Source organism: Hemiscyllium ocellatum, chromosome 5, assembly GCF_020745735.1.
Source record: "Hemiscyllium ocellatum isolate sHemOce1 chromosome 5, sHemOce1.pat.X.cur, whole genome shotgun sequence".
Taxonomy (NCBI): domain Eukaryota; kingdom Metazoa; phylum Chordata; class Chondrichthyes; order Orectolobiformes; family Hemiscylliidae; genus Hemiscyllium; species Hemiscyllium ocellatum.
In genome coordinates, this window is record NC_083405.1 from 79,705,647 (window position 1) to 79,727,747 (window position 22,101).

At 38.7% G+C, this 22,101-nt stretch overlaps 1 protein-coding gene across 1 annotated transcript in view; it reads left to right on the forward strand.

Annotated features, from left to right (window-relative positions):
* The window catches only part of LOC132816083 (potassium voltage-gated channel subfamily H member 8-like), a 438,395-nt gene that overhangs the window by 214,809 nt on the left and 201,485 nt on the right, over nt 1-22,101 (forward strand). The window contains exons 4-6 of the mRNA XM_060825513.1: nt 2,704-2,831; nt 6,487-6,730; nt 15,393-15,550. Of these exons, the coding sequence (XP_060681496.1) occupies nt 2,704-2,831; nt 6,487-6,730; nt 15,393-15,550 (530 nt within the window). The remainder of the gene's footprint in view (nt 1-2,703; nt 2,832-6,486; nt 6,731-15,392; nt 15,551-22,101) is intronic.

Here is a 22,101-nt window from a genome sequence, read left to right on the forward strand (position 1 = left end):
GGTACTGCATATACTGGAAGTTACAAGTATTAATGTACAGGCCTCTGTTCCTTATAGATAGAAAGAATATGTACGTGCACTGCAACTCTCTCAGTTTAACAAAATAGGTGATAGTCATTTGCTGGTTCATTTTTCAGGACATTGCCCTGACTAATCAGAACCAACCTTTCATGTTGAAAATTTAAACAAAAGCCTGGCAGTGCATTCACTATGCCAATGTTCCTACCAATCAGAATCCAAGTATCCATCAATCAATGTGACCTCTCATATGATATAAATATTGGCTTTGCCTGAATTGGTATTCTTGTGAATTATCCTGATAAGTGCAAAGTGAAAAGTTTCAACAAAATCAGTTTTTCACCAATAATAAAGTTCTGTGCTACCAAATGACAATTTTATCGTACGTTGACAGAGCAGTATAATTGGTGTGGTGTAACGCTGACCTTTTTACTGTAACCTACTCTGTAACATCTGCTTTATGTTATTGGACATAATTTATAATTAAAAATTTCAATGTCAGATATCAAAATTACACTAACTGTATAACATTTGAGTTTATTCTTTAAATAAAGAATGTGGGATAAAGAAAATCCACCAGATTTTGAAAGGATTATTCTAATGAAACAGTTTGTTTGAAAAAGAGGCAAGTTACTTCATCCCATCTGCAGTGACAGAAGTGGTGAAGTAACTTGCATCTTTTTCGCACTTGAATTATTTCTTTTCAATTTTCAGTGAAACTAGAAATGGCAGACAATGTATAATGAAATTACAGAAGCATTGGAATAAAATGGGACAACATTGAGGTTGCATCTTCTATTAATTAATAGCTAAAAAAAAAGCCAGACCTATGCACAGTTTACAAGACTTGGCAGTCTGAGGGGCTGAAAATGCTGATGCAGCTGAAGATGCAACTGATGCTGATATTGTTATTACCAAATGCAAGAAATTAATATACAGGAAACAAATTTAATCTATTAATGCTATGTTTATAATTAGTCCCAGGTGATGTTTTATCAGTACACACAGTTGAATAGAGATTAAATAATGGAAGAATTTAAAATACTCGAGAGACTTTAAAGAATATTGGCAAAAGAGTACTCTGACTGTAGCAAAAGAATCAATTGTATAATGTTCCCAACCAACACCATATATGACACATGAGCAGGTTGAAGAAGAGGCAGCAGTCATTGCCCTGATTGACAGCAAGTTGATACTGGAAGTGCTGACAATATCAGTTAACCATGATTCACACATATCTATAAACCTTTATCTGTTTACGATGGGAAGAATGTATACTAAAACACTGTGTGCCTAAACTTTCGGTCAACTTCCAGTAATAATTAAACTCCTCTTTCCCAGCAAGCTTTGTCAAAAGTAAGCCTAGAGATTACACAGAACACATTCATCTGAGTAAGCTGACTGAACTACTTCAAACAGCAATCCCTTCCATCTCCCATCCCACACCAGCCACGCTGCTAAACAAGTCACTGGAGCATTTTTAAACCCCCCACCCCCCACCATCACATGAGTCAGTGTAAGTTATGAGACCCATTTACCATCCATACATGCCCGTCCAATTTGATTTTTAGTGAGCTTGCTTATTGGTCAGTTCTTCTGCAGATAATCATTGTTAACTCCTGACTCCAACAGAACAGTATCTGTGTGGGACTCTTTACTGAAAGGTCCCTTTCCACTCTCACTGTTTTACAACCACAAATTCTATGATTGTTTCCAACAAGCTATGGTTGTCAAACCTCTGAATATCACAGAACGTAACTATGACAATTTGGCAACAACAACTCCCACCAACTCCCCATCCCACCCCACTATCTGACGTTTCCCTTCAATACTGATTATGGTTGGTAGACAATATACTTACCTGCCAAAATCACCCTATTACCTACTGCTGTTTCTTGTCCAAAACATCAAAGGAGTTTGATGCCTTAGAAAAGTCACTATATTTGAAGAAGCATTTAAATGTACAAGTGTTTTGGAACTTCCTGGGATAAGGTGTTAGATTGATACAAGTTCTTTCTTTAGCACCTATCATGTAGGGTTCACTGACAAATCTTCTGTTTTTCTGCAATGCTCCTTGTCCTGCTTCTTATACAACTTGTCAGCAGCTAGCTTTTACAAAAACATTTTGGATGAAAAGAACAATGCATTAATGAGTTAAATTTGCATGTTTCATTTTTCAATAATGCCTTGTTAAATAGCTAACAATTATTAACAGACCTTCAAAGTCACAAATAATGATCTTCAAGCAGAATTTTTGGAACAAATCCAACAGTCAAAATTAGTCCATTAACTTCGAGCCACAGATTAACTGCCCCTGAGTACCTAATTAGTCTGTGCACTGGCTAAAATATGAAGAACCCATTGAATCCTTTATTGGCTGCCTGATAAGAGTCAGTAAGATTTACGTATCCTCTGCTAAATTTGAAAGAAAATGATAATTTGCATCATTTGGTTTCCTGAAAAATGTTTGCTGATATTGTTGGCTTTTAGACATGGTTCGGCAGATAGGTTAATCGATATGTTTTAAATCAGCCCAAATTCTAATTACATTTTGTTGAGTTATACTTATTTCAAATCAGTGACTATTCCATGTACACACAAGAATGAGCCTTTTCTGGAGCTGATTAAAAAAAAACAGTTTTACAAAAGTCAGTCAACCAATGAAATATTTTATTTCATAAATAGAAAAATACAAAGGAAGAGGGAAAGCGGGAACACACTTCAGTTCAGCTCGTCGGCGAAGTCGAGCCGTGCTTTATCACATTTCTGGCCACCTACAAAAACAAGAGAAAAGCAAACTGAAGATTAATAATGTAAGTAAATGAAGAATTTGTGTGAACTTGAAATTTATTCTGCTGCTAAATCAAGCAAGTCTTACAAGTGATACTATATTGTACTACAATTACAGTCAAGAACCCATATAAAATTATAATGTGTATTCTGGCTATACATTTGTTCGAATTGTCAAATTCACTAAGTTATAATGCTGCCTGTGGACTCAGACCTTCCTAAAAACAGTTTGCTCAGCAGCTGCTTGTTTAGCTGAGCTATTAATAGCTAGGTCCCAGTAGAAACCTTTAATTCATTTTGAACGTACAGACTTGGCAATTTATAAATTGAACTGGCGGATTAGCTTCACTGATTTGAGCTGATCTAAGTACGTTTTTTGTTTGAAGGGTCACTGTTGTGTTGACTACCTCAGGGGGTTACTACTGCTTTGCTGACTTTGATGTTACTATGTACAAACAGCAATTTGCAGAATGGTCAACAGATCATTTTAATTTAAGTTGGATGCTTCTTCTTTCAGAAGATCAATAACTTACATATCTACAGAGGGCACCAATTTATACTACTGCAAAGCTGCTCTGTCTTCTGAGATTCAGGGGTTTCCCTTGCAAGTTCAGTGAACTTGTGGAGACAAGAATTATGACATATGCAAGAATGAGGATTTCACAAATCCACTTTATTTGTAAAACCTGTGATTGATTTGGATAAAATTAAGCAAGGTATTTGATAACTCAGTCTTACGGCCGGGAGCGAAAGGAAGCAAGGTTTGTTTGGGGAACGTGCTTGCTGGCTTTAAATAACATACATATTGAGATCCATTGAGTAATTAGCAGATATACTTCATTGGTACATCCATGGCATGCATAAACTCCTGTGGGAAATTCTGATTCTAATTTTGCAGTGTGGCATGCTGGAGGTTAGAAAGTGCCATTCTAATAACAATTCTAATACATGTACCAAATGGTAACTGCAATTAGGAATGAATAGACCAAAGTTGTGACCTGACATATAAGTCCGAAGTTAAAATTCCACACTTTTGGCCCATGATACATGAACATAATCAAGAGATTTTTTTTTGAAAGAACACATTCATGGAAAGTGGTAATTGCTGGTGAGGCCAGCATTCAATGACCACTTTCTGCAATTTTTAACCTGTGTTATCTGTATGGTAAGACTGCTTCAATGCTGTTCCCTTTCTTTTATATGACTAAGTAGCTTAATAAGCAACATCACATTAGTTTGAAACTGAAGTGACAAATGTGCCATTAATTAATAAGATTTTATGATAATCCAACAGTTTAGTGATTAACTTCCCAAATTGTTTCTATGTTTTTAAAATTGAATTCAATTTCTCAAACTAAGTTGGAAGATGTTGAGCATGCAACCTGGTAGACTATTAGTTCATAAAAGTACTTTTCCACCACTGTAAACACTATGCTAGTGTAACCTAACTGTATAGTCAAACAATGTAAATTTAGAGTCGATGTTACTCATATGAACCTGGAGTAGATAACAGCAGAAGTTTGAACCCTTTGTTTTAAGCCTTGTGCTCATACCTCCAAGCAAATGTTCATACATTGATTCATCTTTCCGAATGACAACTATGAACCCAGGCCCTTGGCTCATAATTTATTGCTGAATAAGGTTTGCTTTCTAAAGATAGAAGTAAGAATTTACTAATTATTGCCTAACCTCTTAATTCCTTTGCAAGTTGATTGGCTATAGGCAGGTGTTCCATATTTAAATTCAGCTATCACCTGATGCCATAATTGTTTTCTCGTGTTACTCACCACGTCAAGAAATACCTGGATGAATACATGAATGAGAAAGGAATACAAGGATGTGGATCCTGCAAGTGAAGACAGTTTTAGTAAGAAAGGGGAATACATGACGGTACAGGCTTGGAGGGCTGAAGGGCCTGTTCCTGTGCTGCGTTGTTCTTTGTTCTATTTAAAGGTTTTAGCAAGGAAGTAATTTTTTTAACCACTCAAAAGGCTTGAAAACGTATACTAATTTTAATTTCAACAGACATTTATTACAAAGTTATATTGACCAGAATGTGTTTATTTTTATTTGGGTGAATTATCTGAATGGCAGAAAAGTAAACTGCTGTGTTCAATGTCAGAAGCAGACCAATATTGTGATAAAACTCAAATTACACTTTGAGAAATGGAGAAGAATTTCTAAGGAGTGGAGAGTGGTGACAGGGGATGATTGCAGTTCTCTGACCTCTCACTGTAACTGAAGATTGGTGAAAATCCTAGTGAAATTACCATTTATACTTTTTAAGAGATAAAAAATTAGGAGCAGAAGAAGGCCAATGGGCCCATCAAGCCTGCTCTACCTTTCAATGTGAACATGGCTAATTATCCAACTCGGTACCTTGTTCCCACTTTCACTATTTTATCTCTTGAGCCCTAATAAGTATATCTATCGCCTTCTTGAAAACAATTGATGTTTTGGCCTTAACTGCTTTCTGTGGTAATGAATTCCACTCACCACTCTCTGGGTGAAGAAATTTCTCCTTATTTTGGCAGTAAGTGGCCTACCATATATCCTTTCAACTGTGACCCATTTTTACCCTTTGTATTGTTTCTTTCCTGTTTTCATCATCCTCCAACTGAAATTACTGCGGATTACCAAGAGAAATCCTACTTATACAACTTTTGATGTGAATTTTAGAAATCACTCCCTATTGCACCAATGTAACTGTCAATATTTTAACAAGAACCTTCACAAAAGTCTTTTTGAAGCTGTTGGTTAAATATTAAATTATTGCTGAAATGTATCCACATGGAAGTGAAGAATAATGGGCTAAACTTGTGAATAAGTCAGAACATGCTGGAAATGCTCAACAAGCCTAGCAGCATTGTTGGAGTGAAACAAAATAACCATTTAGGTCGATTATCTTTCATCAGAACTAAACTCCTGGTCAAGACCAAGAGTGTAATAGAACCTATCTGACTTCCTGTTCTGAGCAGCAAATTTGCCTACCTGTAGAGATGTCAGAATTGGGATATGTACACTGATTCCATTTCTGAATATAATACTTGATCAATCATGTACAGCACAAATTCAAATTTTGAATGTGTAGATGACACTTGCCATGAGACCATGAATTCACTCATCAGGAGTTCAGTACAGTTGAATGTGCTGAAACATGCAATTTCACTGAGAGCTTATTTAATTTGTATGTGGGTAGGTTGTGTGCACATTGATCTTTAATGCACAGGCTGCAAGTCTAGTTGAATAAGTTGAGTGTGTTTTCAGCCATACCCATCTCTTTCAACATAACTGAGACCTAGCTTATTTTACACTAGTGTAATGGCAGGTGTCTATAGACTAGGAATATTTAGTCTAATAATGTCTGAATGCACAATGTCAACTGTTTTCTGTCAGAACTGTACGTAATTTGATCCATTTTGATATGATTATAATGATTCAGCCCATCAGAGTGCTGAGAATCTGTGAACTTGGAATAACATTTTAATTCCCTTTAATTTTTGCAGTGAGAAAATTATGTGAAATTATTTTCATGTTACACTTTGAACAATGTGTAGAGGGGGTAATTGATATAATTGTTTTGCATGGAGTAAGTAGAAATAGTTGTGATTCAATTACTAATAAATTGCAATATGTGAAGGTCTAATATTTATATTTTAAAATTTTATTCCTCTACAGAATGTGTTTAGGAACCAGCCAGCACTACCAGAATACAAGGTTGCAGATGCAAAAAAATCAAAATTCATCCTTTTGCATTACAGCACTTTTAAAGCATTATGGGACTGGCTAATATTATTGGCAACGTTTTATGTTGCCGTGACTGTACCATATAATGTTTGTTTTATTGGAATTGATGAAAACTTGCCTTCAGCAAGAAGCACAACAGTTAGTGACATTTCAGTGGAAATTCTGTTCATCATAGGTAAGCAGACAATTCTGTCATTGATTTTTAATTCAGTTTGTAATCAGCAATTATTTATGTATTAATGAATCAATTATGATTTGCCATTGACAAACAGAATGAATTAATGTTACAAATATCAATGTTATTGAGTATAGAATCTCTCTGGTTACACAAGCAGGTTTTCAAATTTGGCCAATTGAATATGAACTCAATTAATTGTTTTTAACTGCATAGATTTTTCCCACACTTGATTACTGTAATTATACATTCACCTGAGGAGTTCATTTTAAAATGGCCCTGCTTTTTGTTTATCACAGTAGATTCACATGCATGTGATAGTTGAAGAACATTCATTCCTCCTGAACCAATGCGAGGCAGTTACCTGATTAAACTATGGTAACTAAAGATAACTCATTTAACTATCTCCTGAATTGCAAACTTTAAAATAGAGCACTTACTTTTCTTGTGGGTTTCCATTTTGGATTAATTTTTGTTTTGTTCACAGATGCTCTTGACACCATTCATATCTTAAGGGTCATATGAATATTTTAATATTTGTCACACAACCACTACAAAAATCATCATAGAGGATTTAATCAAAAATAACAGATGCCAGGAACCTTGTTGAATGATCAAAGTGTACTAGGCCCCATTGATTTCTGGTTGTATTATGTCTTCCAAGGAACTATTTATTTGAACTTCAAACTGCACCCAGCTTCAGTACTGATCCTTTCAATGAATAGAAATCATATTTTAAAATAGTGTATTTAAATAGCGAATCACCTCATGCTGCCTCCAGCATGACACTTGCATTGTTTTGTGGTCACTTGTACTTATTAATGCAAGAAAATAACTATTGGCTTTTTGTGAATTTAGTCACTAAAACCATTTGTTCAAATCCATCTCTTGCGCTTGTACAGCAATTGAAGATTTCATTAGATTGAAGTTAAGTATAACTGGATAGAATGTTCACTAATTATTTCCAATGAGTACAGCTCCAGCAACAGTCAAGAAGCTCAACACCATCTAGGAAAAAGCAGCCCACTTAATGGTCCTCCCCATCTACCACTTTCATTATTTATTGCCTTCACAACCAACACACAATAGGAGTGTTGTATACTATCTACAGGGTGTAATGTGTAAGGCTCCTTTGATCTCATCTTCCAAATCCTTGATTTCCACCATCCAGGGGAAAAAAAATATTTGGGTATACCACAGCCTGTGAGGTCCCCTCCATTCACATGCCATCCTTTCACTGTGTTGCTGGTGCAAAATTGTTGAATTGTTCCCCAACAGCACAATGAGTGTCGCTACATTCCAAGGCCTGTGGTAGTTCAAGAAGGCAGCTCAACAATAACTTCTCCTGGAGAACTAGGGATACCAAGGATGAGCAACAAATACTGGCTTGACTATCAACTCCCATGAGTGAATTTTTAAAAATGAGTATTTGCCTTTCACCTTCTCATCTTTTCACAACCCTTAATCCTTTTTCTCTCTGAAAAGGAACAAGTCACCTCAGAACTATTTGCAGTCATTTTATTCCCCAGTAAACTATTTCTGTCTGACTGACTGCCCCTCTTCCTTCAAACATCTTGAATTTTTAAAATAAAAACAGAACTCTGAGCTGATCAGGCAGCAAATATGTGAGAGAAACAAAGTTAAGGTTACAGGTCAATAACCTTTCATCAAAACAGAAGATGATGGAAGTGAAGTGTTTATTTCAACAAATATAAATGGCTTCTCACATGACCATGTATTGCTTTCATAGTAATCCCTCCTGGTCAATGTCCTGATTTCTTCTACGTTCAGGACATCCTCCCTTTGTTTTCTCCATTTGTGAAAGCGCAATGATGAGTGACCCCATTTCTAGACTACACCAAAAGGCTTGCCAGAATAATTGAGACATCAAAACCTCATCTTAAGGAGACCTTTAGTCTGTTCTACCATAATTCTGGTTGAAGGAAGGGCAGAAGTCTTCATTCGGAGTCTGTCTGAGGGTTCCATAAAGGTATTATCAAGTATGTTGGGAGAGAGTAGCCCCTGTCTGCCAGCATCCATCCATGCATGACCTGAGGACCCTGGCAGAAGCCAAGAACCTGTGAGTTCTTTAGTTTGTGTGCATCGTGACAACACCCAGGATATCTGGTGCAGCCTCAAATCCAGTGTCGATGGTCATCTATAAGCTGAATATTCATCAAATGGAAGCCTTTACTGTTGATGAACTTGCATGTCAATGATAGGGAATTCTCCAAGCAACATTGGTGTAGTTGACAGCATTGGGTGGAGAACCCTCTGCCAAAGCTAATTGACTGTCTTCATAGGGGAAGGATATGAATAACTGTGCTCTGAAGAAAATAGCATCAATATTAGTAAGGTTAATAGTGAGCTACAAAATTTGGAAAGAAGTTTGATGCCATTCATTGGCAAGATTCAGAACATACCATTTAAAACTCAAGGGGAAAGTCAGAAACACTTTTATCAATGAGGAAAGCAATTTTTTTTTTCATTTTTACCAAACTTTTCTTCTATTGCCCAGGTTGCTTAAAGGGTCAGAAAATTTTGCCATGTCTCCTCAGTGCCTGTTTGTTTGAAACATGGCATCATTACTTTTATGTTCAATTCATCTTCTATTAAATAGTGGTGTTTCAATGACCTTCTTGATTATATGCTTCTACCTGCATGCTAACTTTCTCTTGACTCATTCTGAGAACTCCTAGGATTCCCTGCACCTCAAACTGTTGCAGTAATTCTCTGTTTAAGTCATATTCAGCTTTGTTGCTCTTCCTGTCAAAGTTAGCAACTTTGTATTTTTCCACGTTATATTCTGTCTACCAGATATTTGCCCACTCACTGAACCTGTATGTATCTGTCTTATGTCATCATCACAACATGCATTGCTACTTATTTTCAGACCCTAGGATGAAGTCGAGTGCGTTGCTGCAAAAGCACAGCAGGCCGAGCAGCAGGATAATTGACGCTTCGGACATAAGCACTTCATCAGGAATGAGGCTTCTGGGCCAGGGGGTGCTGAGAGATAATGGGGCTGGGGGAAAGCTACCTTCTCTCCACCCCCACCTCCCCCCCCGCCCCTCCCATTTATCTCTCAGCCCTCCAGGCCACAAGCCTCATTCCTGATGAAGGGCTTATGCCCGAAGCGTTGATTCTCCTGCTCCTTGGATGCTGCCTGGCCTGTTGTGCTTTTCCAGCACCATCCTCTTAACTTTTATCTCCAGCATCTGCAGTCCTCACTTTTTCCTAGGACAAAGTCTGCCAGGATCTGGGGACTTGTCAGTGTGCATCTCCATCCTTTGCTCTATACCACTTCCCGAGTGATTGTATTTTAACCAAGTTCCTCTCTCCTGATTTATAGCTATTACTGGAACATTCTTTGTATCCTTTTGTAATGAAGACCAAAGCAATATATTTATTAATTTTATGTGCCATTTCCTTGTTATCTGTTTTTAATTCCCCATTCTCACTCATCCACACTCCCTGAACTTGTCTCTTTTATACATACCTATTCTTTTCCTATCTTCTCCCCACTGCCTCCAAATTCATTGGCACCCAAAAATCCCATATTTAACACTTTCTCAAGATCCAGAAGTAAAACAATGGGTCAATCCATTGCCTATTTCTGCCTGACTGAACTGACTCATTCCTATCTCAACTATTTATTTTCCTTCTCGATAGATTTCCTTCCAACTTACATCCAGGTTTTATCTGCTGTTCTACATGACTTCAACACTTTCCCTAATCAGATCCTCTTCACTGTTTGTATGTAGGTGCACAATCCCTCAACACAACCACCAAGACAGCATCAGAGCTCCAATTCCTCCTTGAACAGGATCCCACTAGTTTCCGTTCATTACCCACTCTCCTATGCCAGGTTGAGGTTGTTCTTGCTTTGAACAACTCTTCCTTAAACTCCACTTACTTCCATCAATTCCTCCGTATTCATCCTCTGCCATTTTTCAGCAAGTCCAGTTTGATGCAGTCACCAAACACAACTTCCCCTACTATCCTCTTGCAGCATTTCATAGGGACTGTAACATTCTCGTCCAGTCTTAAGTCAACCCCAATTTCAATTCCTTTCTCTACACTATATTTCGGTACAAAGGTATGAGATGGAATGCCTGGCCTTACATCTCATCCCTTCTCACTGTCCAACCTTCCAAGTGAAACAACTTTATACTTGTATTTCTTTAACTTTAATTACTGCATTTGATTTCATGATGTGATATCTTTGTATATTGGGGAGACCAAACATAGACTGGGTGACCACTTCGTGAAACACCTCCGCTCAGTCCACAAGCATGACCTTAAGCTTCAGATTGCTTGAAATTGTAATTCTTCACCCTTACTCCTTTATCTTCATGGTCCTGTCAAATTTTCCATTCTTTGAATGCAAGCTTATTTTTTAAAAAAATCTGTATCCATTGTCATTCTCTTTGGTTGCTGCTTTATAAAATCTTTAGTTATTTCATCTCCATTAGCCCCCATGCATCAAACTTTTTCCTGTGCTCTTCCTGCCCCAACATCACCAACCTTCTGTCTCTAGTAGACTCCAAACTCAGAGGTTTAAGAAAGGAATGCTAGGGCTTAGAGTTTTGGCATCTGAAGGCACGCTGGTCAATTCATCTCCAAAATGCTGAAGAAGCCAAAACTGGAACTGCTCAGATACCTCTAAGAAGGAGAGTGAAGAGAATGGAAATATTAGGACCACAGAAGAGTATTAACAGATTAAGCAATGTAAAGTGCTGTGGGTCAGCAGCAGCAGAATTATACTTCGTCGCAATCTGTAACCTCCTAGCCAAACATTTCACCCCACTTTATCATTGCCATCAATCCATGAAATCAACCCTGGCTGATTGAGGAGTGCAGGAGGACATGCCTGGAGCAGCAGCAGGCACACCTGAAAATGAAATGGTTACCTGGTGAAGCGACATTACAAGACTACCCACGTGCCAATAGTGAAAGCACCAAGTTATAGACAGAGCTAAATGAAACCGCAAGCAATGGATCAAGTATCCACTCTGCTGCAACCAGTCATGAACAATGGTGGACAATTGACAGTAGCGCAGACTCCACAAATCTCCTCAGCCTCAACAATGAGAGAGAAACAAATCAGTGCAGAAGACAAGGCTGAAGTATTTGGAACAATTTTCAGCCAGAGTGCTGAGTGGTTGATCCATCTTGATTTCCTCTGGATGTTCGAAGTGTCACAAATATCAGTCTTCAGCTAATTCAGTTCACTCCACATGATATCAAGACATGAGTAGAGGCAAGAGATACTTCAAAGGATCTAGGCCCTGACAACATTCTGGCAATAATATTGAAGACTTGTGCTCCAGAACTTGCCGCATCTTACCCAAACTGTTCCAGTGCAGCTACAACATTGGCATCTACCCAACAATGTATAAAATTCCAAGGTCCATCCTTTACACAAAAAGTAGGACAAATCCAACATGGCCAATTACTGCCTACTCTCTACTCATTGACTGAGTCCACTCTCAATCACAAGTAAAGTGATGGTAGGTGCCCTTAATAGTGCTAACACACAGCACTTGAGTAACAATAATCCACTCACTGACATCCAGATTGGGTTCAGCTCTTGTCCCTCATTACAGCCTTGTTTCAAATTTGGGCAAGAGAACTGAATTCCAGAGTTGAGGTGAGATTGACTGCCTTCGGCAATAGGCATTATTTGACCAAGTGTGGCAGCAAGAAGACCTAGCAAAATGGGAGTCAATGGGAATCAGAAGGTGTACTGGTTGGAGTCATACCTGGCACAATAGATGATGGTTCTGGCAATTAGAGGGCAGTCATCTCAAGTCTATGGCATCTCTGGGACATTCCTTAGGTTAGTGTCTGAGACCCAGTAATCTTCAGTTGCTTCAACAAGGACCTTCCCTCATCATATGGTCAGAAGTGGCATGTTTATTGATGATTGTACAATGTTCAGCATCATTCACACTCCTCTGATACTGAAGCAGTCCATGTTCAAATGCAGTAAGATCGGGACAATATCCAGGCTGAGTTGACAAGCTACACCAGTGCCTGGCAAAGACCATCCCAGTAATTTGACTATCTCCCTTTGACATTCACTGTAATCACCATCTATCAGTGTCTTTAAGAACAACCATATATGTATTGCCACTACAAGAGAACATCAGTCACTCAAAATTCTATGGTGTAATTTGTGAATCCCAAAGTCTATCCTCCATTTACAAGGCATGTCAGGAATGTGGTGGAATATTTACTTGCCTGAATGACTGCAGTTGTAACAATGTTCAAGAAGCTGGACACCATCCTGGACAAGGCAGTGCACATTCACGATATTATGCTTTCACTCCCTTCAACAACAATGCACTGTGGACGAAATGTTTAGCATCTACACACTGCCCCTAAGGAGATATTATCAACCTACATAAAAGCCAGGAGGTGAAATTTTCTGATCTGCTGTCTTAATTGGGAGGAGATCCCAGCCTAGGGAGATTCCAGAAGTTGGTGGGCTGCTCTATCATGCTGGGCTGCACTGTAGCTTGATGCATTCAACTGGGAGTGCTGGAAGGAGGTCTAAGTGGATCAGGACTTCCCAGAAAAGGTGGTTTGTAAGCACCTAAGCTGAGGAGTGACCTTAGAATTCAGGAAGGAGGGTTCCTCTTAGGCAAACAGCACAGAAGGATGGAGGTGTCGTCTTGAGGGGTGTCATCAATGCACATTGAACAGCCCCATATAATTTGCTCCTCCTTCCTTTTCTCAGGTAGTCTAAAGATCTGTCTGCTTGCTGCCACTTGACAGCCTACCCCAATTATACTTTGTCACGAGTGGTGCTTTATTCAATTCAAGAGACTTGTTAATGAGACTAAATGACCCTTATTTGTTTATATGTGACTGGCAGTTGAGTTTGACTCTCATTCACCTAGTTTATTACGCTGCAAACTTGGAGGTGAGTGACAAAGTTTCCTCATCACTTGAATTATTTTGCACCTCCCCCACAAAAAAGCCCCTTCGTAAACAGGTGGCATGAATCCAGCCTTGGTGATACAGCAGGGGGGGTCCCGAGGGAATATTTTACAAGTTATCACTGTGATCTGGGAAAGGAAGCAGAATCAATTGGATGCAAAAATCATTTTATTGTTGCTCAGATCTAAAATTGCTGAACTCAATATAAAAGCTGGCTGGTTGGATGTAAAAAGCTTTCATAAAAAGATTATTTGATTCAAGCAAAATCAGTCAGGGAACCGAAGGAAAAAGCAGGCAAGTGGATTTGAGGATTATCAGATCAGTCATCACCTCATTAGGCAGTAGAGATTAAATAGGCCAATTGACTTAGTTCTGCTCTGATAGTCTAATATCCACCTTAACATAAAAAGCGGTCACATGCTATAGTGTCGGCTTGGATATAAAGTACTTTTTTTCAGTGGGGTGAACAGCCGTTCAAGATAATATCAAACTGATGCTTATGAAATATTTCATGGGTGTCACAGTGGCTCAGTCGTTAGCAATGCCTAACTGTGCCAGGGACTCAGGTTCGATTCCACTCTCTGGCAACTGTGCAAACTCCACATAGGCATTGTCCCCATCTCTGTGGGAGGAAATCCATGCAGACCAAAGATGTGCTGGCTAGGTGGATTGGCCATGCTAAATTATCCATAGTGTCTGGGTGGATTATCCAAGGGAAATGTGGAGTTGCAAAGATGGGATGGGTCTAGGTGGAATTCTCTTTGGCGGGCCAGTGTGAACTCAATGGGCTGAATGGCCTGTTTCCATATTGTAAGGGTTCTATGAATAAATGTCAGTCATACAGAACAATCCACTACATAATGTTCAAAGTCTCTTTCTAGGGAAGGCATTCCATTATAAATGGAAGAAATGAAAGAACTTGATTATTGTTGGAAAAATATGAGGCATATTATTTAAAATAATTAATAATGCAGGAAGGTTACTAAACCTGAAATGTTGACTCTGCTTTCTCCCCACAGATGCTGCCAGACCTGCTGAGATTTTCCCAGAAATGTTTGTTTTGTTTCTGATTTCCAGCATCTGCAGCTCTTTGGTTTCTTTATTTAAAATAATGTAACCTTAGTGCATCAAGCAGTCATGATAGAAAAGTATTGGCTTAAAATTCTGAAGTCTTTAAACACCAACTGCTTTGCGTTTAGTGCACTCGTCAGCAAAAGACCACACAAATTAATTGAGAGATCTTTCAAACAACAATCTACTCATTATTATATAAGTAATTTATAGTTGTTTATCTATAAAAAAGCTACTACTGAACTTAATAGGCCAAATAATGAAACGCGCAATTTATTAAATCACATTGCCTTCTTCATGACAGCTAATTTATGATACTCCTGTAAATTCAAGTTATATAACTTGAACAACACAGTTGGTGTTGCCAAGTTGTGCAGTGTTTAAAGACATAGATAAAGCTGATTTTTTTCAGACCATTCAATACGCAGGAAATGGAATATGAGTGGTTTATACATTTAATAGTGATGATAGTCACTTCAAATCGATAGTTCTTTTTTTCAATTAAACGTATGATCAATTTACATAAATTATTTCATTTACAAATTTAATCAGAAAGTCTTATTTATTTATATTAAGTTTTCACACCAACTTAAACAAAATGATCCACAATAACAAACTGTTTTTATTCCTTTATGTCAAACAGATATTATTCTGAATTTTCGAACTACATATGTCAGCAAGTCTGGGCAAGTTATTTTTGAAGCTCGCTCTATTTGTATTCACTATGTAACAACGTGGTTTATCATCGACTTGGTAGCTGCGCTTCCTTTTGATCTTCTCTACGCTTTTAATGTTAATGTGGTAAGTTTAATATTCACTACTACTGAGCATTTTAATGTTTAATTTATTACGTCATTAAAGTGTCCTCCTGGCAATCATTTTAACATGGTCCTTCTCCGCTCTTCATTCTCACATCTTAAGGTCAGTAAGGGTTGCCATACTCATTGTGTCATTAGAAATTTGTTTGATATAATCTGTATTGTACAGAAATGTATTGTTGGGATTTGAATAACCAAAGAAGGAGGAGGCAATTGACCCGGGAGTGTTCAACATTGACTCCAGACATCATGAAGTCTCATGGCACAAGGTCAAACATGCGCAAGGAAACTTCATGCTGATTATCACATACCATCCTCCCTCTGGTGGTGATAAACGACTTGGAGGAAGCAGTGAATGTGGCAAGGTCCTAGAATATATTCTGGGTGTGGGATTTCAATATCCATTACTGGAGTGGCTTGGCTGCACCATTACTGATCTGAGCTGGTCAGGTCCTAAAGGACGTAGCTGCAAGACAGAGTCTGCAGCAGGTGGTGAGGGGAAAAACACACTTGACCTAATCCTTACCAATGCGCCAGCCACAATTAGATCTGTCCAGGACAGTATCGGTAACAGGGACCACTACACAAACCTTGTGGTGATGAAATCCCACCTTCACATTGCAAATATCCTCTACTTTATTATATGGCACTGTCACTGTGCTAAATGAGAGCGACTTTGAACAGATCTCAAGACTGGGTATCCATGAGATGCTGTTGGCCATCAAAAGCAGCAGAACCATCATCCAGCCCAAAGTGCAACCTGACTGCCTGGCGTATCCCCACTTTACCAACACCATCAAGCCGAGAGATCAACACTGGTTCAACAGTGAGTGCAAGGAAGCATGCCAACAGTAACACCAGGCATACCACAAAATGAGGTGGCAACATGGTGAAGCTACCAAAGAGGGCTACTTGTCTGTCAAAATACTGAATGATAGAGAGAGCCAAGCAAGTTCTACAACCAACATATCATTTCTAATTGCAAATAGATTCTTGTTTAATAGGGAATCAAGTGTTGTGGGGAAAGGGCAGGAACATGGATGTGAAGAGTCTCAGCAACATCCTTTGTAAATCTTTTCTGAACCCTTTTTCAAGAAAAAAGCATCCTTTCTATAGCAGGGTGACCAAAATTATACACAGTACTCCAAATGGGGCTTACTAATGCCGTGTACAGCTATTACATGACATCCCAACTCCTGTACTCAATGATCTGACCAGTGAAGGTAAGCATGCCAAATGGTGCCTTCACCTCCCTGTCTACCTGCATTGCCACTTTCAAGGAATTATTTACCTGCTCCCCTTGGCCTCTCTCAACAAAACTCCCCATGCTCTTACTATAACAGTATAGGTCCTGCCCTGATTTTTCTTTGCAAAATACAACACCTCATACTTATCTGAATTAAGTTCCATCTGCCACTCCCTTGGCCCACTGGCCCAGTTGATGAAGATCCCATTTTAATCTTAGATAACTTTGGTCACTACCCACTATGCCACCAATTTTGGTATCAACTACAAACATATAAACCATACCTCCTATATCCTCATCCCAATCGTTTGTATAAATGATGAACAACAATGGATCCAGCATCAATCCTTGTGGCACACTGCCAGTCACAGGCCTCCAACCTGAAAAAACAACTCTGTACTCCCACCTTCTGACTCCTACCATGCTACAAGTTTTGTATCCAATTGGCTAACTCACCCTGGATCCCATTTGAGCTGACCTTATTAGCCAGTCTAACTAGCAGGAGCTTGTCGAACACCTTCTGTGGAGCTCCCTCCCACAGACAGCTGGGAGAACACAGAGTCTTTGTATATATTTAATGCTGAGCTAGTCAGATTCTTGATCAGTGAGGAAATCTAGAGTTATGGGGAAAACGCAGGAAGGGGACATGAAGAATGTCGGATCAAGCAAGATCCTATGAATGGTGGAACAGGCTCAAGGGGCCAAATGGCCTATTCCAGTTCCTATATCTTTTGATCTTATGGACACAATCTAACCTTGCCCCTTTGACCTTTCAATGGCATTGCCACCACTGAATCACCCCCTATTACCATCGTAGATTTTACTGTTGACCAGAAACTGAATTGTACTCACCACATAAATGCAGTGAATGTAAGGATAGGTCAGAGGCTAGGAATACTACCATGAGCAATTCACCTCCTGACTCCCCATAGCCTGTCCATCTACAAGGCACAAGTCAGGAGTGTAATGAAATACTTCTCACTTGCCTGGATGGCTGCAGCTCCAACAACACTCAGGAGGCTTGACACCATCTAGGACAAAGCAGCCCACTTGATTCATTCCTCATTTACAAATGCCCAGTACTTTCAACATTAACGCTCAGAGGAAGCCATATATACTGCCTGCAAGATGTACAAGGTCTCCTTAGGCAACACCTTCCAAACTCATGGATACTTCCATGCAGAAGGAAAAGGCAACAGAAACATGGGGACACCCCAAGTTCCCCTCCAAGCTACTCATGATCCTGACTTTGAAATATATCTCCATTCCTTTGGCATCGCTGCGTAAAAATCCTGGAATTCCTTCCCTAACAACATTGTGGGTGTATCTGTACCACATGGATGGCAGTGATTCAAGAAAGCAGTCTGCCACCATCTTCTCATGGACAGCTAAAGGCAGGCGATAAACGTTGGCTCAGCCAGCCATCTCTCCATCCCATGAGTAAATAAAATAAAATAAAACTTGTGTTTCAATTACTTTTGGCAGAATTCTTCTTGTTTTATGTGATATGATCAGTTATAATATTATACTTTTCATTTAATGCAAGCTATGAAACATGAGCATCGAATTCAAAGTCTGATGTGGCCATTTGAAGGTATCAATGAATATTGAATGAGAAGTTGTGATTTTTGCATGTTTGAAATCTTACTGCTACTGTAGAACATATGTTTTGTTGATTTAGAGCTAATGTGATCCTATAATTCCTAAAATTAAATGCATGATTGGAAAATGAAATGAAGGCAGTATGTAAGATAGTGAATATAATTTGAAATAACTGATTAGGGAAATAAAAATAAAAGAACACAATGTCAGAAAGCATGAAACAAGAAATAAATGATATTCCCATTGAAGCCCTTCTTCAAGTGAATCGTTTGCAATTTGTACTTCCATAGATCTTCTCATATTTATTTAATTTCACAAATGCATAACTAGGTTTTGCACTTTTCAAAAGACACAACCTCCTCATCATCTGTGGACCATTGAGTAAAAAGAAATTCATCTGAAATAGTAATCTAACATTATTGTCATTACCAGTCTGCATTAGAAAGTTGGCATTTCTATATTAAAGTTAGGCGAGCAATATTCTTTGCGACAGCATTCCACGGAATATTTGATGCATTTCTGAATTCACTGCACGGCGTGAGTTATGCACATCCTTTTATAAAGGGTTTATTTCCTGGTCGTAATTTACTTTCCCTTCAATCCCAAAACTCTCCCTATGCCATACTGATCCTTTTTCCTTCTCAGTGCTTCACCTAACTCTACTAAGTATAATCTGTTCACTGTTAATGAATGTGAAGCTGTTATTACCTTTCACTAAATACTGTACATCTTTTCTGCCACATCTTGAATCTTGCAACTGCACATATCTGTGGCTGACTAAACCCTTCCTCTGTTTGCCTTCCTCAGCCTATGTGGTGCTCAGATTTGCTAAGATTGTGTTAGTTAGTACAAGAGGATAATCCAGTTCAGGAACTTGCAGACCCAATTTACTCCACTCTTAATATTCCAGTGAATGATTTTCAGCTGAACATAAGATCAAACATATATTGTAGAGCAGCTGTAACACTGAATGTCATCAGTTCAGGCAAGGCAACTTGACAGAGTAAAGAACATTGTAAATGGAACCAGTGAATGCCATCAGGTCTTCACTTCTCAACTCTAATGAATGTAGAAGAATGAGAACCACTTCATAAATGGACCGGCAAAGAGATTGGTGCAGAATTCTTCAGCTGAGGACAACTTTTAGTCATTAGATGAAATGATAGTGTGTGGTATAGTTCAAGCTAAAGCCCAGGCTCATCCTCTGATGACAAGGAAATGCTCACTGACAACTGCACAACATTCAGCACCATTTAACAACTCCTCTGATACTGAAACAGTTCATGTCCAAATGCAGCAAGACCTCCAGATTTGGGCTAACAAATGGCAAGTAACATTCATGCCATATGAATGCCAGGCAATGATCATCTCTAGCAAGATAGAACCTATTTCCCCATGACATTGAATGGCATTACCACCACTGAATCCCGCACTATCAAGATCCTGGGGTTTACCATTTAACAGAAACTGAACTGGACTAGCCATATAAACACTGTGGCTACTAGAGCTGGTCAGAGGCTAGGAATCCTGCAGTGGGTAACTCAACTCTTAACACCCAAAGCCTATTAGGCTTCTACAAGGATGAATACTCTGCACTAGTCTGCAGCCAAGTTCTTTCCAATTAATCAAATCTGTCTAATGCAATGTGGAACTGAATATTCTAGGTCTTAATAGTATCAGTTGAAACATTAATGAGAGACAAATTATTCTTACATTGTTAGGCACAGCCCTACAGATGGCCTTGAAGATACTCTGCAATTGAGTAAACCTCTACCACATCTCTGACATAACTACGGTCATGTGATGTTTCACATCCTCCACAAAATGACATGATCCTTCTTCATTGATTCATACTGTAGTGGGATTAATTGGAAATACACTGGTCTAAAAATAGAAAGCATTACATAAAGAAAAGAGTGTTTTTGAACTAACAAAATCAGCATAGCCCAATATCAAATCTCAAGATTTTCAACCATATGGCATGGACTATTAAAATTGGTTATAATCAATACATCTCTGTGCCCCAAAAATAGTCCAGTGTTGTTATTTTAAATGGTAAAAACTGCATAAATAGAGAATTGGTGCTCCAGTCTGATTCAATTTAAAGGATTTTATGCATGTAGAAATTTAACAACTCCTATTTCCAAAAGAATATGAATTCTGGCTGGTGTCCAATGACAATGCCATCTTTTTATTACCTTTTTCTAAATTCATTATTGAAAACAGCAGGTTTGCAGACTATCTACAGTAGTTATTGCTGTAACTTTGAAAAAACAGCATGAATAATAATTGTTTTCTTCAACAATGATAACTGTTAGTGGTTTTTAAAAATTATTGTTATAACCATGATGAAAAATTGGCATATTTATGTATGTTATTGCTTTAGGATTCTTGTTTAAAGCTGGCATCATTAAGTGGTAACTGTTTAGTTTGCTGGCAGGGAGAACATGGAAGAGCATAAGCCTAGCTTATGATATGTTTTTAAATGTTATATTCTGTCAGAAAACTGATAAATGGGCAGGATCTCAAACTTTCAAGGAGCAGTAAATGAGGTGGAGGGATGTGCTCAATTGTGTTTAGAGCTGTATATCATATTTGCTACGGTGGGCTAAAAGTTGGAAGTTCAATTTGCAGCAGATTAAAGGTGGATTGTTGTTCCTAACACAGTTAGTGGGATCCTTTTTTTAATGCACTGAAATGTCATCAATGCTCATTAAAATGCATGATTACCAGATTAACTTATACCTTTGCAATAAGTTGTTGCAAATGATAAATTTACAACTGGTGAAAAATGGCTTGCTGCAGGTGGGGGTCACTTTGGTTGGTTTGAAGTGTGTATGAGCTAATTGTATTGAACATACAATATATTTGGACCAGGTAATTGGAGACTGAACTGTTGCATTGAGCTTAGGTAATGGCAGTCTCAGGGGTTTAGAGTATGGATGCTGATGGGCGGGAGAGAAGCTCATGTTCAGGGAAGTTTGGGCATTGCAGTCCATTGAAGGGAGGATGGTGGCTGTTCAAGGAAGTTAGGACATGACTGTTCGTGGAACAGAGGATGACAACTGTCTACGAGGTTTGGAGAGTGGGTGTCTGAGACAAGGAGGTTAGGTTGTGACAGACCTAAGAAGAACTTTGGGGAGCAGAGGGATAGAGCTGACAACAGATGAGGAACGTTTGTCCAAACATCACTTGAGCATAAAAGAGAAGTGAATAAAGTAAATGTGTTAGGTCAGTAGTGAGGCTGGGACACCCAAGGGGAGATCAAGTGTGATAGAAGATGTTTTGAACATGATAGTTGAAAGGTCCAGGATGCCAGATGAAACTTGATTGTGAGGAGAAGCAGCCTTTTGGTTGAGAATCAGTTTAGTCAATGGTAACGATGATGACTGAAGGGTAATGACACAGGTCTAGGCTAATGAAGAGAGGATATTGGATGATTGAGGTCAGGTCGGAGGTGGCTGAGGGTAGGTGCATGATGATGATGGCTTGCAGCTCCAATGGGTGATTAGGAGTATCCAAGCACATTAACTATGGTTATAGTTATACCCTACATATACGCAAAGATGATACTCCAGGCTGAATAAATGCAGAAGGAGTTTTAATTTCCAGGAATTCAAAATGTTTACTGTCGTGTTTACAGTGGCTAGCTTCATTCCAATCTCTCTCTCTCTCTCTCTCTCTCT